This window comes from Microcaecilia unicolor, chromosome 10 (genome assembly GCF_901765095.1).
Source record: "Microcaecilia unicolor chromosome 10, aMicUni1.1, whole genome shotgun sequence".
NCBI lineage: Eukaryota > Metazoa > Chordata > Amphibia > Gymnophiona > Siphonopidae > Microcaecilia > Microcaecilia unicolor.
Genome location: NC_044040.1, coordinates 7,378,137 through 7,393,821, shown reverse-complemented (window position 1 = coordinate 7,393,821; position 15,685 = coordinate 7,378,137). Strand labels below are relative to the sequence as shown.

Below are 15,685 nucleotides of genomic sequence, written 5' to 3'. Positions count from 1 at the left end.
AAACACAAGAGAGGACATCAAAGTACACCCAACACAGCAGCAAAAAAACGAAAGCACGAAGAGCCTTCAAGGGTTGGAGCATCAACTCAATATTTATTAGTCAGATCCGACACAATCTGTGTTTCAGCGATAGCACCTGTGTCAGGGATCTATCAGTATGCATGTTGTTCAATATTGTCAAATCAGTCAAAATTTCAGGGAGAGTGGTCTTAAAATGTTGAAAAGATGATAGAAAAACATGGGTATGACAAAAAGCTTCATAAGCGGTTAGCTTAGCAGAGTTTAAAAAAGGTTTGGACGGCTTCCTAAAGGAAAAGTCCATAGAGCATTATTAAATTGGACTTGGGGAAAATCCACTATTTCTGGGATAATCAGCATAACATGTATTGAACTTTTGGGGGATCTTGCCAGGTATTTGTGACCTGGATTGGCCACTGTTGGAAACAGGATGCTGGGCTTGATGGACCTTTGGTCTGTCCCAGTATGGCAATACTTATGTATTTATGTACTTATATGTAGCAGTGTCCCACATAAGAGAGACCTGCCAGAGAACCAGCAGAGTGATGTTTCTATTTATTTAAATTTTCATCAGGAAGTGTGACTGTATATTGAATATGGACAGGTTTTGTGAGTCTTTGAAATGAAGATGTGTGGTTTTTTGTATATTGCTGTTATTGGAGAGTTATGGGAAATGTAAACGTATGACGTCAATTCACAGACATTCAAGAAGGAAGCCGTTGTGGGTGTTGACTAAGCCTGCGTCATTGGCATCATGAAGTTTCATGGTGTGTAGTGAATGAAAACTATTTTCAGCTGCAATTACAGCTCTTGAAGAAGTTATGTGAAATGGGACACCTCATAGAGCTGCAGTCTGCTTAATCTGCTACAGATAAGTGACTCATATTTTGTACGAGAATTTGGGTATTAGTGCATGATTTATTTTGGGCATGTTATGAAACCATTTTTGCTTTATGGACACATTTTGAGGTGTGGATACCGCATTATTTTAGGTAAAATATTCACTAACTTCAGCAAAAGTAGCGATTTAAGCTCTATTTTGCTTTTTTGACGTACTTGTTAGTACATGTGAGCAGTGACACACTAACAGGCTTATTTTCAAAAGAGAAGGGCGCCCATCTTTCGACACAAATCAGGAGATGGGCGTCCTTCTCTCAGGGTCGCCCAAATCGACATAATCGAAAGCCGATTTTGGGTGTCCTCAACTGCTTTCCGTCGCGGGGACAACCAAAGTTCACGGGGGCGTGTCGGAAACATAGCGAAGTCGGGACTGGGGGCGTGGCTAACACATGGGCGTCCTCGACTGATAATGGAAAAAAGATGGGCATCCCTGACAAGCACTTGGGCGACTTTACTTGGTCCATTTTTTCTTACGACCAAGCCTCAAAAAGGTGCCTGAACTGACCAGATGACCATCGGAGGGAATCGGGGATGACCTCCCCTTACTCCACCAGTGGTCACTAACCCCCTCCCTCAAAAAAACAAAATTTTTTTTAAATATTTTTTGTCAGCCTCAAATGCCATACTCAGGTCCATCACAGCAGTATGCAGATCCGTGGAGCAGTTTTAGTGGGTGCAGTGCACTTCAGGCAGGCGGGCCCAGGCCCATCCCCCCCCCCCCCCCCCCCCGTTACACTTGTGGTGGTAAATGTGAGCCCTTGAAAACCCACCAGAAACCCACTGTACCCACATGCAGGTGCCCCCCTTCACCCCTTAGGACTATGGTAGTGGTGTACAGTTGTGGGTAGTGGGTTTTGGGGGTCTCAGCACACAAGGTAAGGGAGCTATGCACCTGGAAGCAATTTCTGAAGTCCACTGCAGTGCCCCCTAGGGTGCCCGGTTGGTATCCTGGCATGTCAGGGGGACCAGTGCACTACGACTGCTGGCTCCTCCCACAACCAAATGGCTTGGATTTGGTCGTTTCTGAGATGGGCGTCCTCGGTTTCCATTATCGCCGAAAATCGGGGACAACCATCTCAAAGGACGACCATCTCTAAGGTCAACCTAAATTTCGCAATTTGGGCGTCCCCGACTGTATTATCGAAACAAAAGATGACCGCCCATCTTGTTTCAATAATACGGGTTTCCCCGCCCCTTCGCCGGGACGTCCTGCAAGGAAGTCCTCAGGAAAACCAGGCGCCCCTTTCGATTATGCCCCTCTAAGTGATCCTATATTATATTTTATTAAAAAAATTTCTCTTGGACATGGTGTTTGATTACACTGCAGTGTCCTGCCCTATCATGTCCTTTAAAGCAATTTAGAACTTTATCAGAGAGTCTTCATTGTTAGTTACGTTATATTCTCTCTGTACAGAATATTGGTTTTGTCAAAAATTTTTAGAATGTGCAGCAGAGTTGAGTGAGCTGAAGAACACAACGTGGACAGTTGAAGACTGGACGAGTGTAATTCTATTTATTTATTTATTTGGATTTTATTAACTGCGTTTATGAAGAGATTCACCCAAGGTGGTGTACAGCCGGTACAGTTTAACAAAAAAATAGCAAATGACCACACATAAGCATAAATAAAATAGGTTGGGGGATTTCTATAAATGGGACTCAAAGTTCAGCACTAGGTGCTATTTCATAAAGGGTGTGCGCCCGTTATAGAAATGCGCTTAACACCAGTTTCTGCCTCAACTGTGATCGCTAGACTCCTGCCTGCTCAAACCTGGTGTAAATCCCAGCGACCTAGTTGGGCACAGAGACCCCATTATTCTATACCACTGTACGTAACAGTTTGGAATGGCCATGACCCTCCCATGGCCACGTCCCCTTCTGAGATCTGTGCGAGACCAGTTAGGCAGGGTTGGTGGAGAAGCAATGGATCAGAGATCCACACACAACCCCCAATGGTGTCAAGTGCTTGCTAACACTAGTAATTACACTAATTAGCCAATAATTAACCCAGTTGTGTACATATCTCCAATTTGAAGCAACACAACAGGAATCTCAATTTTTGGGAACAATGGTGTTCGACATGTCTGAAGATGATCAGGGAAGACTAATTTGGAATGCATAACTATCCACAGAGTGTCATGCTAATGGGGCTGCAGGTCTTGGCTTGGGTTTGGCAGAAATCAGGTCATTAATGGAACTGTTGGGAAGACTGGATGGACCGTTCAAGTCTTTATCTGCCGTCATTTACTACGTTACTATGTACATTAGGGATGTTCTTGAGCCGAAGGTTCTTCCATCAATTTGTAATCTTTTTCAGCAAACACCAGATTTATTTTCCAACAGCTCCTGGTATCATACCATCACCAGAAAAACCTGGTAGAATCAATGCTCAGATGATGTCACACTGTGATTGATCTAAAAGGATTTCCAACTCGTTACTAACATTAACAACAGTTGTTCACAAGTTGTTCTTCTGGACTAATTCGTATAAAATCACCACATATGATACAATTTCACACTTTTTTTTTAAACTTTAGAGTTACTCTATATATAAATGCATATATCGGTCTGTGGAAGTATTTTGTAGTTTTTTGGTAAAATGTGTTCAGAAAAGTTAAACTATCTAGTGTATCATGTAGATCTGCCAAGGTACCCTGCTCCATGAATGGAATTTTAATCCAGTCCTGATGCATTACAGAACTGGAAATGCCGATTTCAATGGGCAGATGACAAATACCACACACTGCTCTGGAATGTTCTCAGAACGTCAGGGCTGGCCAAACCAGCTCCCTCCTGAGACTGCTTAACTTGGCAGCTCTGTATCACGTACCTAATTGTTGTATTTGTTGTCACTGTTGTACATCTCAAAAAGAAAAAGTGTTTTACAACCGAACCATATTTAAAAAAAAAAATCAAATACATGTCCTAACAGAAGTAGCACTGCACAATTTAAAACTATGTATTTTTGCTTATTGTTTAATCTCAAACATCTTTATCAATGACAAGTGCACTAGACATGCAGCAGATTTAGGGACCAAACACAAAGTTTCCCCATACAGATGAGAGGCAAACTGGAATTTAGAGTCAGTTATACTAATGTACAATTAAACCATTCTTGTGCTAAACATCCAACAAAGGGGTTTTTTCCTCGTCTAACTACTATCAAACATATAAATGGCAAGTGACCGACTCACCTGCAAATGTGCAGTAGAGACTTCCCTCTCTGTCCCGCCCTCGCGTCAAGACGTGATGACATCAGAGGGCGGAACAGAGAGGGAAACGGAGTCGGACTGTCGGATGCTGCCGCTGGAGCCTGGAAACCAACATCGTGCGTACCAACCTCCACCCTCCCCCCGCCGCCGCTCCCGCCCCCCTGCACTTACCTGACAGCGCCTCTCACCTCCGTGTGGAAGCGCTGCAGGCAGCAGCAGAGCAATCTGCTGCTGCTGCCTGCAGCGCTTTCACACGGAGGTGAGAGGCGCTGTCAGGTCAGTGCAGGGGGACGGAGGGGGGATGGAGCGGCGGCGAGGAGGGTAGCTGGAAATCTTGCCCGTTTTAACGGGCTTAACGGCTAGTCTGGACAGGTAGAATGAATGTTAATGTACGTCCTGTTTCCTATTTGCTGCAAAAGTGAATTATGTAGAAAGAAGATACTGAAGGAGGACTAGGAAGCAAAGATTTCTCAGAATTATATGGGAGAGGCAAAATTGGAAATTCAGTTAAGCAATTATCTCGGTGCAAGCACAGGGCTGCAGCATCTCCTATTTTCTCAATGGTGAGTCAAGTGCTACTGTAAAGCTCAATTAGCAAGCTGCCCAGAGAGAGAGAGAGAGAAAGAGAGAAAGAAAGAAAGAAAGAAAGAGAGAGAGAACGAGAGAACAAGAGAGATAACGAGAGAGAACGAGAGAAAGAAAGAAAGAAAGAAAGAAAGAGAGAGAGAACGAGAGAACAAGAGAGATAACGAGAGAGAACGAGAGAGAGAGAACGAACGAGAGAACAAGAGAACGAGAGAGAGAGAGAGAGAGAGAGAGAGCACAGCCTCTTGGTCTGGTATCGCTCAGGCTCTAATCCTAACACCGCAGTCTTTTGCAAAACTGAGACAGACATTTTCACTTTCCATTTTTCTCTCCTCCCTGAAAAATCAATTCATGTTGATTTCATTAAAAAAAAGTTCTAAAAAAAAATAAAAATCATATCCTTATGTAACCCGGAATACTAACTTGAAAAATACATTTAAAAAGGATATATTTTTAAAAATTATTTCAAAGCAAGCAGCAGCACTGGACAATGAGCAGAAATATATCTGCAACATTTTCATTTAATTTATTGAGATTTGTACTCCACATTACCCAACACAATGCCAGTTCAATGTGGCTTAAACATCAACGGAACAATACATATTCATGAGCCTCACAGAAATAAAGAACAATAGCAAAATAATATAAAACAATCATAAATGCAGATGGAAAACAGTAGAAAACCTAAACTCCGTTATGGATTAGCCATAAGTAGAAATGTCTTAAAAAGAGAGGTTTTTAACATTCTACGAAAGTCGAATCATTCATACCTCGTATCTTTTGCAAGGGAATTCAGCATAAATCCTACTGAATTTATCGATTTATAAACTACTTTCCTGCAGCTAGGGAAATGAAGGTGCTAAACCATACAAAGTCTGGTAAGACAGCGGGGCCCTCATTTCAACATTAGAGAAATAAGACAGCATGTTAGGGACAGTGGCATTGCACCGAGGGGGGTCTTGGGCTCTTTCCAAAATTGTGATGTTTGTGGAGTGGCTGGCAGGGATGCCAAAGCCCTGCAAGCAGAAGTGGTCCACTATCCAAGCCTCTTCCCACACTGTCTGATTAGGGTTACCATATGGCTCCAGAAAAAGGAGGACGGATTGAGCCAGCCGGGTTTTACTTCCATTGCTTTCCATTGAAAGCAATGGAAGTAAAACCCGGCTGGCTCAATTACTTCCATTGAAAGCAATGGAAGTAAAACCCGGCTGATATCAGCAAAGACTTCAGCCGCCGACACTCCTGCACATGCTCAGTACATGCTGCTGAACTGAGCATGGGCAGAAGCGCCTGCACTGATGTCATCAGTATAAGCTGCAGTACACTGCTGGCTTCTTTACTGCTCAGGCAGCACAGGAGAAGGCTTGGGCATCCCTGCCAGTAAAGGAAGGATTTAACACTGCCGGGAGGGGGGGGGGGGGTGGAGAAATGAGAGGATGCATGGCCCCCACCCAGTCCACCCCAAATGGACTTCTGCCTACACCCTTGATTAGGGAAATTATCTATGAGCATATTACAGGAGTGTTAGTGCAGCAGTACACTGAACTGTAAAGTAGGAAGGCACAGACGCTATGACTCATGCACACTTAGAAGAGTTAAACAAATTGCTCTTTATTTGGCAATAAACACTCTCTGGCTAAACTCCACAACAACAATGGATTCAGTTTTGCCTCACATACCAGACAATGCTTAGACTTATCTCTTCCCAAATAAGGAAGTTTCTCTCCCTTCTCTTTCTGAATGGGCTTCTCACCGAGGTCCAAAGCCAGATCCTCCCTCCAGGACAGATCTCCTCCTTCAATTAGCTGGTGTCCAGGAAATCTCTTATCATATGAGGTTTGTGCACACAGGCAAAAAGGAGTGTGGTAGCCCTGCTAGTCCATTTTAAAAGATAGTCAAATAGTAATAAAACAGAAGAAAGGAAAATAAGATGAAACCTTTTTAATGAACGTAACACATTTTTTGACTAGCTTTCGAAGGCAGAACCAAAAGAGGGAAAACAGCAGACTATATATGCGAAATGTGAAAAGCATTCCAATGATAGTCTTGGGGGAAGATAGGAGTGGGGAGGTGAGAAACGGGGAGAGGTGGATGGGTACTCAGGAGGTGACAAAAGCAGGATAAGTTTATAGTTTATAATGTGACAGGAAAGCCACATCCTTGTTAAATTGTCAGGTGTGTGTTAATCTATTCATCATCTTAACTTCTAAGGATTATGTTCCTGGATTGTTTAAAACTTACCTGTTAGTAATATCAATGACCTTATGGTCAGAAAACTACGAGGTAAATTTAAACCAGTCCAGCAATGTAATCCTTAGATGTGATGATGAAATATTTTGACACCCACTTGACAAATGACACCCATCACATTATAATAAACCATAAAATTATACTGCTTTGTTACCTTCGATTACCCATCCATCTCTCCCAACCCCTACAGTGGAATGTTTTTCACGTTTCACTTAAATATTATGATATTGTCATCTTTTTGCTCATACGTGACCTGAGGAAAAAGGTTCTGCCTTTGAAAGCTGATCAAAAAATGTACTGAGTCCAAGAAAAACGGTATTTTCCTCTCTTGTTCCATTTCTATTTATTGTCCATAGTCTTCTGCCTGACATTGGCTGTAGACAGGTGAAAGTAAGTGCAAACCTTAGAGACACATTGGTCTGACCTTATCAGAGTCTCAGCATCTGGTGTGACTGTGCAGTGCCAGTTCACGGATGTGAAGCGTGCAATTAATCGGATGCCTCCTCCTGGTCATGACATTAGTTGTTTAATTAGAGAGATGGCAAACACTTCTGCCCTTTCCTCTCTGAGCACACCACCCGAACTCTCATCCACTCTCTCATTACCTCTCGCCTTGACTACTGCAACCTACTCCTCACTGGCCTCCCACTTAACCATCTATCCCCCCTTCAGTCCGTTCAGAACTCTGCTGCACGTCTTATCTTCCGCCTGGACCGATATACTCATATCACCCCTCTCCTCAAGTCACTTGACTGGCTTCCGATCAGGTACCGCATACAGTTCAAGCTTCTCCTACTAACCTACAAATGCACTCAATCTGCAGCCCCTCATTACCTCTCTACCCTCATCTCCCCTTATGTTCCTACCCGAAACCTCCGCTCACAGGACAAATCCCTCCTCTCAGCACCCTTCTCCACCACCGCCAACTCCAGGCTCTGCCCTTTCTGCCTCGCCTCACCCTATGCTTGGAATAAACTCCCTGAGCCCATACGCCAAGCCCCCTCCCTGCCCACCTTCAAATCCTTGCTCAAAGCCCACCTCTTCAATGTCACCTTCGGCAACTAACCTTTTACCTCTAACTCAGGAAATCTAGACTGCCCAGCTTGACATTTCGTCCTTTAGATTGTAAGCTCCTTTGAGCAGAGACTGTCCTTTGTTAAAACTGTACAGCGCTGCATAACCCTAGTAGCGCTTTAGAAATGTTAAGTAGTAGTAGTAGTAGTTCACTTAATATTTCTTCAAAGGCCTAGTTCAGAAGCTTCAGCCCAGAAGCCACTTTTCTATTGAATATTAACCTAACACTATTGTCCACCCAAGCTCTACCATTACAAAGAAAAAGAGGTATTTGATGTTCTGAATATGCTCTGTAATTTTGTTCATAATAATAGTCTCTCTCCTCTGGAACCTTTTTTAAAAATCGGTGTTACATTGGCCACCCTCCAACCTTCAGGTACCCCGCTCGATTTTAAGGATAAATTACATATTACTAACAATACCTCCGCAAGCTCATTTTCAGTTCTATTAGTACTCTGGGATGAATACCATCCGGTCCAGGAGATTTGCTACTCTTCAGTTTGTAGAACTGCCCCATTAAATCCTCCAGGTTTACAGAGAATTCATTAAGTTTCTCTGACTCGTCAGCTTCGAATACCATTTCCAGCACCGTTATCCCACCCAAATCTTCCTCGGTGAAGTCCGAAGCAAAGAATTCATTTAATCTCTCCGCTACGGCTTTGTCTTCCCTGATCGCCCCTTTTACTCCTCGGTCATCTAGTGGTCCAACCGATTCTTTTGCAGTCTTCCTGCTTTTAATATACCTCAAAAAAAATTTTACTATGCGTTTTTACCTCCAACGCAATCTTTTTTTTTTTTTTAAGTCCCTCTTAGCCTTCCTTATCTGCACTTTGCATTTGACTTGACATTCCTTATGCTGTTTCTTATTATTTTCAGTCGGTTCCTTCTTCCATTTTCTGAAGGATTTTCTTTTAGCTTTAATAGCTTCCTTCACCTCACTTTTTAACCACACTGGCTGTCGTTTGGTCTTCCGTCCTCCTTTTTTAATACACGGAATACATTTGGCCTGGGCTTCCAGGATGGTGTTTTTGAATAGCATCCACGCCTGATGTAAATTTTTGACCCTCGCAGCTGCTCCTCTAAGTATTCTTTTCACCGTTCTTCTCATTTTATCATAGTCTCCTTTTTTAAAGTTAAACGCTAATGTATTTGATTTCCTATGTATACTTACTTCAAAGCTAATATCAAATCCGATCATATTATGATCACTGTTATCAAGCGACCCCAACACCATTATCTCCCGCACCAGATCATGCGCGCCACTAAGGACTAGGTCTAGAATATTTCCTCGGCTTCTGTACCAGCTGCTCCATAAAGCTGTCCTTGATTTCATCAAGGAATTTTACCTCCCTAGCGTGCCCCGATGTTACATTTACCCAGTCAATATCGGGGTAATTGAAATCACCCATTGTTATTGTGTTGCCCAGTTTGTTTGCGCCCCTAATTTCCTTTAACATTTCTGCATCCATCTGTTCATCCTGGCCAGGCGGACAGTAGTACACTCCTATCACTATCCTTTTCCCCTTTACACGTGGAATTTTAATCCACAGTGATTCCAAGAAGTGTTTTGCTTCCTGCAGAATTTTCCAGGTTCTTGTTAATATACAATGCTACCCCTCCACCAATTCGATCCACCCTATCACTACGATATAATTTGTACCCCGGTATGATAGTGTCCCACTGGTTATCCTCCTTCCACCAGGTCTCAGAGATGCCTATTATATCTAATTTTTCATTTAGTGCAATATATTCTAACTCTCCCATCTTATTTCTTAGGCTCCTGGCATTCGCATATAGACATTTCAAACTATGTTTGTTGTTCCTATTTACATCATGCTCAGTACTTAACAGTACTAATTTGCAATCTTTTGTCTGATTTTTATTTAAGGACACCTGATCTACTACGGTCTCTTTTGCAACCTCACTATCAGGATACACTATCTTCCCTGTTTTGGTGATATCTTTGGAAGATACCTTATCCTGAACCATGCGCTTTTCAGCGACTGTCGGCCTTCTAAACTAGATCCTGCAGTGCCTGCTAGATTCTGTTAATGCTGTGGTACAAAGTTTTTAAAACTAAGTGGAAAAGACTATGGAGATTAGTTGATAAAATTTGCTTTTTATATTTTTATTTTGCCTATCACTATCCTACAATTCCTCCCTTAAACTCCAATCTTTAAGTTCCCAAAGCACAAGAAAAATAGTGTTCACTTACAAGAGAAATGTCCTCTTCTGTCGGAACTTCTCAGGTTAAATATTATATCAGCTAGGGTAGGAGTGGATAAACATGTCCTGCTGCAGTATGTGCAGCCCGAGTCACTCCTTGTGTATGTGAGTGAGACTAACAAGTTAGTTACTTCTTCCATTAAAGGCCTGGTTGAAGAGCCAAACTTTCACCTGCTTCCTGAAGTACAGACAATCTTGTGTTAAGCGGAGAAGGCTCGCTTGCGGGTATCATGCTGACTATCCTAAGTAAAACTACAATATTTTAGTTCTACCAAAAAACAAAAAATCCATTTCTTTACACATAAGTCTACCTCCTCTGTAACTGCTGCAGACACTTGAAGAAAATGGCACCCAATACTGATTCAGATTAATATCTAGGTATAACTGGCTTTGATTTATCAAACAGCCTTCAAGGTACCTGATTCAATACTCTCTCTAAGCCTGCAAAAACCTTTGCATAACAGGACATTTTCTTCCACGAAACTTCAGTGAGCAGGAATGGAAATGTTCCATTTTTCCAAAGAGCTACAGGACAGGCAGTAACAGTGCAGGCTTTTCTTTACATAGATAAGTCAATATGCCGCCATCCTGCTTCAGAGAAATCTCACTAGGGTAGTTCACTTCCATCCCCCATCTGGCCCTTAGCCTCTGCTGCTAAAAAGGTTGTAAAGCAATGCTAATTGAATAGGTGAATTTGTAGATACGTTTACTGGCCACCACTGAATCACCTTCCCGTGTTCTGAACCAGTGACCTAGAAGTGATAGAACCATATGCCAATCCACTGAGCCTCTCAGTTCCTCCACAATCTCTTGGCATGCTTTCACTCTATTTGCGTTCTGGCTAAATGGAAACACGCACGAGAATAAAATTATTTTAAATGAAGATGCATCTGTCATGAAGACTTGTTATGGTTCAGATAAGGCTGCAGCACCGTAATATATTATCAGAAACATTTTCCAGAGTGAATTTTAGCAAGTAAATTTATAGATATAGGATATGTTTTTACCTTTTCGCTGTTCTTGTATTTTTCCCAGCCCTTAAGCATTTTCAGCCACTTTGTGGTTCTTTCAATTTCAAGATGTTTTTGCTGCAATAAAAAAAAAATTTGTCTCCTAAAATAATTACTCTTAAGCGCACAAGTTGTATTAACTGTTCACAAATCTATAAAATACATATCATGAACAGCTCTATCTATTAAATAGTTGAAAGATCTTTGAATTTACTTTGTACCATGGGATAAACAGCAGGCCTCAGCAGTATTGCTAACTAACAAAGCTAACCAAAAGGGAGATCTATTTACATCTGTTGCACATCTCAGACAGAAGCCGACTGAATTTTAGTTTTGCCAACGAAACAGGCCCAAAACCAAAACTCCCCATTCCCCTCCCCCACCACCACTAGACAGAGTCCTCCTAGCCCCAGGCCTCTCTTCCCCGGAGAGAGCGGATTCGCCAGGTCATAGCAACCACCACCCTCCAGAGACCAGGTCCGAACCGTCCGCCCGCCCTGCTGCAACAGTGGTTGCTGCTGAGCCGGGCCCTCTAACCAACCCAAAGGCCCTTCTCCTGAGCCTACATGTAACCTCCCTGGTGGTCTAGTGGTTTCTTCCAGACAGAAGCTCTCTGTCGCTCCCGTCCCCACCAGTTCCTCCATAAAAATGGCTGCTAAGAGCTCCTGTGGCAGCTTTGTGAGACCTGCGGCAATCTTGCAAAGCTGCCACAGGTACTTTCAGCAGCCATTTTTATGGAGGAACCGGTGGGGGCAGGAGTGACTGGGACAGCTCCTGCCTGGAAAAGGCCACTACACCACCAGGGAAATTACAGGTAGGCTAAGGGAGGGCCTTCAGGAGGTTTGGGGGGGGGGGGCCGACTCAGCTGCACCCACTCCTTTCCGGAGTGGTCTCAGGGGAGTAGTGTCGGCGGCCTGGGAGGACATGCTCACTCTGGAGGAGGGGGGGGGGGCCTGGGGCCAGGAGGAATCAGTCTAGTGGTGGGGGGGTGGGGGGAGGATGGGGCGTTCTGGTTTCAAATTTTGGCTGCTGATTCGGTTTCAGTTCAAAACTGAGGATTCCGATTTCGGTCAGTCTCTAATCTCAGATACAATCACAAAATTTTGTCTACCTTAAACAGCATAACACAGATTCAAGGAAAAAACAAAACAAAACACAACCTTCAGCCTGCCTGAAATTTCTAAGCAAGTGCTGCTATGCAGATGGATCATGGAACAGAAGGCTGTGCTGCAGTCACAGAACAAGTGGTGTTTTTTTTTTTTTAGCCATCACATTTTGATCATAAATTTGGAACCTGATGGGCTCTATAACCGCCTGCAACAGTGGTTCCCAAATCTGTCCTTTGAGACTTCCAGCCAGTAAGGGTTTCAAGATATGTACAATAAATATGAATAAGAGAAATCTGCAAGCAATGCAGACAGTAAAAGCAAACCTGTCTCATGAATTTCATAGCAGGTACCATGAAAACCCAACGAGCTAGGGGTCCCCTAGACAGATTTGGGAACCATTGGCTTACAACTTAATTGTCTCTCTGTCAAAACACAAATGCAGAAGTAGTACTGTCCACATAGGGTGTTGTTTGAGTGGCAAACAGTTGCTCTTGGGGTTCCGAGGGGAACCCGATGCACTGGTTCCTCTCGCAATCCCAAAAGCGTCTGCTAGCCACTCATGCAACTCCCTTTTGTGGCAATACTTCTGCACTTGTATTTTGGCATTTCTAGAATCTCTATCTCTATTTGTCTGCTATTTCTTATGGCTGCAACTTAGCACCTAATGTAAGCACCATTTGCACACTTAAATTTATAGAATATTAGCACTTATGAAGTGTAATGAGGGCGCAGTCACAGAGACGAGGCATGGGCGGGACCAATATTTACACACCACTTACAAAACATTGCGAGTGATGCTCTAGAGCAGCCTTTTTCAAACTGGTGTGTCACGGCTGCTCCCCAGGTGTTCCAAAAGAGTTGGGCCAGCTTAATTTGTGCCAGAACGAAGTGCGTTTTCTTGTCTCTAGTGATTGGCGGAGGTGGTCTATACAGCCTGCTTGCGAGTCTTCTCTCTGGCATAACTTCCTGCTTTCGCATAGGTGGGAAGCGTCAGAGAGAAGGCTCCAGGGTTGGCATGAACAAGCTGTATGAATTGCTGTTGCCGACCACTAAAGATAAGAAAACTTTTAATAGATATTTGGGGGGGGGGGGGGGGAGCCCCTGCTTCCCGGCTGGAAAGGGGACAGGAAGGAGAGTTGCTGCACAATTTAGGGGGGTGGTAGGAGGAGAAGGTAAAATGATGGACCACATGTGGAAGTTGGGGGGGGCAGGAAGAGAAGGTGAAGTGCTGGACCAGGTGTGGGACTGTGGGGGAGGTGAGAAGAGAAGATGAAATGCTGGACCATGTGTGGGAGTGGGGGAGGGGGGGGCGAGAAGAGAAGGTGAAGTGCTGGACCATGTGTGGGAGTGGGGGAGGGGGGGCGGGAAGAGAAGGTGAAGTGCTGGACCATGTGTGGGAGTGGGGGAGGGGGGGCGGGAAGAGAAGGTGAAGTGCTGGACCATGTGTGGGAGTGGGGGAGGGGGGGCGGGAAGAGAAGGTGAAGTGCTGGACCATGTGTGGGAGTTGGGGGACGGGGGACGGGGAGAGAAGATGAAGTCATGGACTACGTGTGGTAGTGGAGTGATGGTGGAAGTGGAAAAAAGTTAAAAAGTTGTATCACACGTAGGGGTGGGGTAGAAGGTAAAATGCTGGACTATGTGTGTGGGGGGGGGGGGGGGTGCCTTGATGATTTTAACACTATGTAAGTGTGCCATGTGATGAAAAATGTTGAAAATCCCTGCTCTCAAGTGTCGCATCTAGGATGGCCATTGATACGGTGTAAGTGGACACATCGATGCTAACTTCCACTAGTACTCTCTAATCAATTCTTGGTACCCAGATGCCATTACAGAATTAGTGCTCAGCATCCTGCATCTAGTTACCTAAATGTGACGCCCGGTTAGAGAATTGTCCCCTAATTTAGTCATGACAATTAGAGACGTTATTGCAACTGGCCATATATTCTGTTTTTCATCTTTTGAGACCAGTAATATTAATAGCCCTATTCATTTTAACAATATATTTTAAAGGGTAGAAAATTGTATCACAAGATTCCAAATTTAAATACCACGGAATACCCCATCTCTACCCAATTCAAGCATCTTGTGTGTGCATCCTAGAACTTGGATTGGCTGATGCACCTCATGAAATTTCTGCACTCAACGTGAATTACTGTCTTCACAAAAAGAAGAGCAGCTGATGAAAGCACCAGATCAACAGTGGCGTCTGAGAACTCTCTGCAATACTTATTGAACAAAAAAGGACAGTTTAGCATTCGCTGCTACCGTGTCACTCATGGTGTGACCCTCACTCTACACGGATATTTAAGGAAACAATGTGCCTTACCCGTTCGATTGATGCGTCATGGAATGGCAGCTCTTCTGAACTGTTCAATAGAAAACAAAATACCACTTATAAGACATACACTCTGTCCACCTTAGTATCATAATAAACAATACAATTATTTCAAACACTTTAATCACACTTAAATGAAAAGGTTTCATTTCAAAGTCTGGCACAGGAGTTCTCCTTACAGCTTCCAGTTCTGGTACTGTCACTCACCATTAAGAGCGACAGACTTGGGCAAAGGGAACGTCACATGCTAAAAAAACCTACACTGCACACCATAACATCGTGGAGTGGCCTAGTGGTTAGGGTGGTGGACTTTGGTCCTGAGGAACTGAGTTCGAGTCCCACTTCAGGCACAGGCAGCTCCTTGTGACTCTGGGCAAGTCACTTAACCCTCCATTGCCCCATGTAAGCCGCATTGAGCCTGCCATGAGTGGGAAAGCGTGGGGTACAAATGTAACAAAAATAAAAATAAATAAAAAATAATGGTAATGTTATAACAAGATGCCTCTGCGAAAAGTCTGAAAAGGCATCTATCTACTTTTACAGAATAGTCATGAACATGACCCCTAGGGGTGCATAAATTGACACCTATTTTGCACGGTTTTAGAAAGAACATTTCGACATGTTTTACAGGTACAAAGAGCTTCATAATATGATCCCCCAATAGCTGACCTTTTGTGAAATTTCATGTAAATTCACAGCTAATGAGGGACTGATGCAAAATAATGCAAAGCAGATCATTAGCAATGAACACACTACATGAAAAAGGCTTGACAACTGGATTTTTCACAATAAAGTGAAATTGCAAAAACTAATTACATTTCATTGAAGTACATTTAGCCATTCAGTAGAAAATGTTTGTCTGTTACTGTGCATACGAGTCCTGCTAGCAATATGGTGCACAGCACATCCAATACTCTTTAGTACGCTGGAATTAGTGTAGTGTATATCTACATACTGTATACGTCA

At 43.4% G+C, this 15,685-nt stretch overlaps 1 protein-coding gene across 2 annotated transcripts in view; it reads right to left on the bottom strand.

Moving 5' to 3' along the window:
* USP6NL (USP6 N-terminal like) overlaps window positions 1-15,685 on the bottom strand; it is a 201,273-nt gene that overhangs the window by 58,719 nt on the left and 126,869 nt on the right. For both annotated transcript variants that reach the window (XM_030215979.1, XM_030215978.1), the window contains exons 4-5: window positions 14,711-14,750; window positions 11,273-11,353 (exon numbers count right to left, since the gene is read on the bottom strand). In XM_030215979.1, the coding sequence (XP_030071839.1) occupies window positions 11,273-11,353; window positions 14,711-14,750 (121 nt within the window). The remainder of the gene's footprint in view (window positions 1-11,272; window positions 11,354-14,710; window positions 14,751-15,685) is intronic.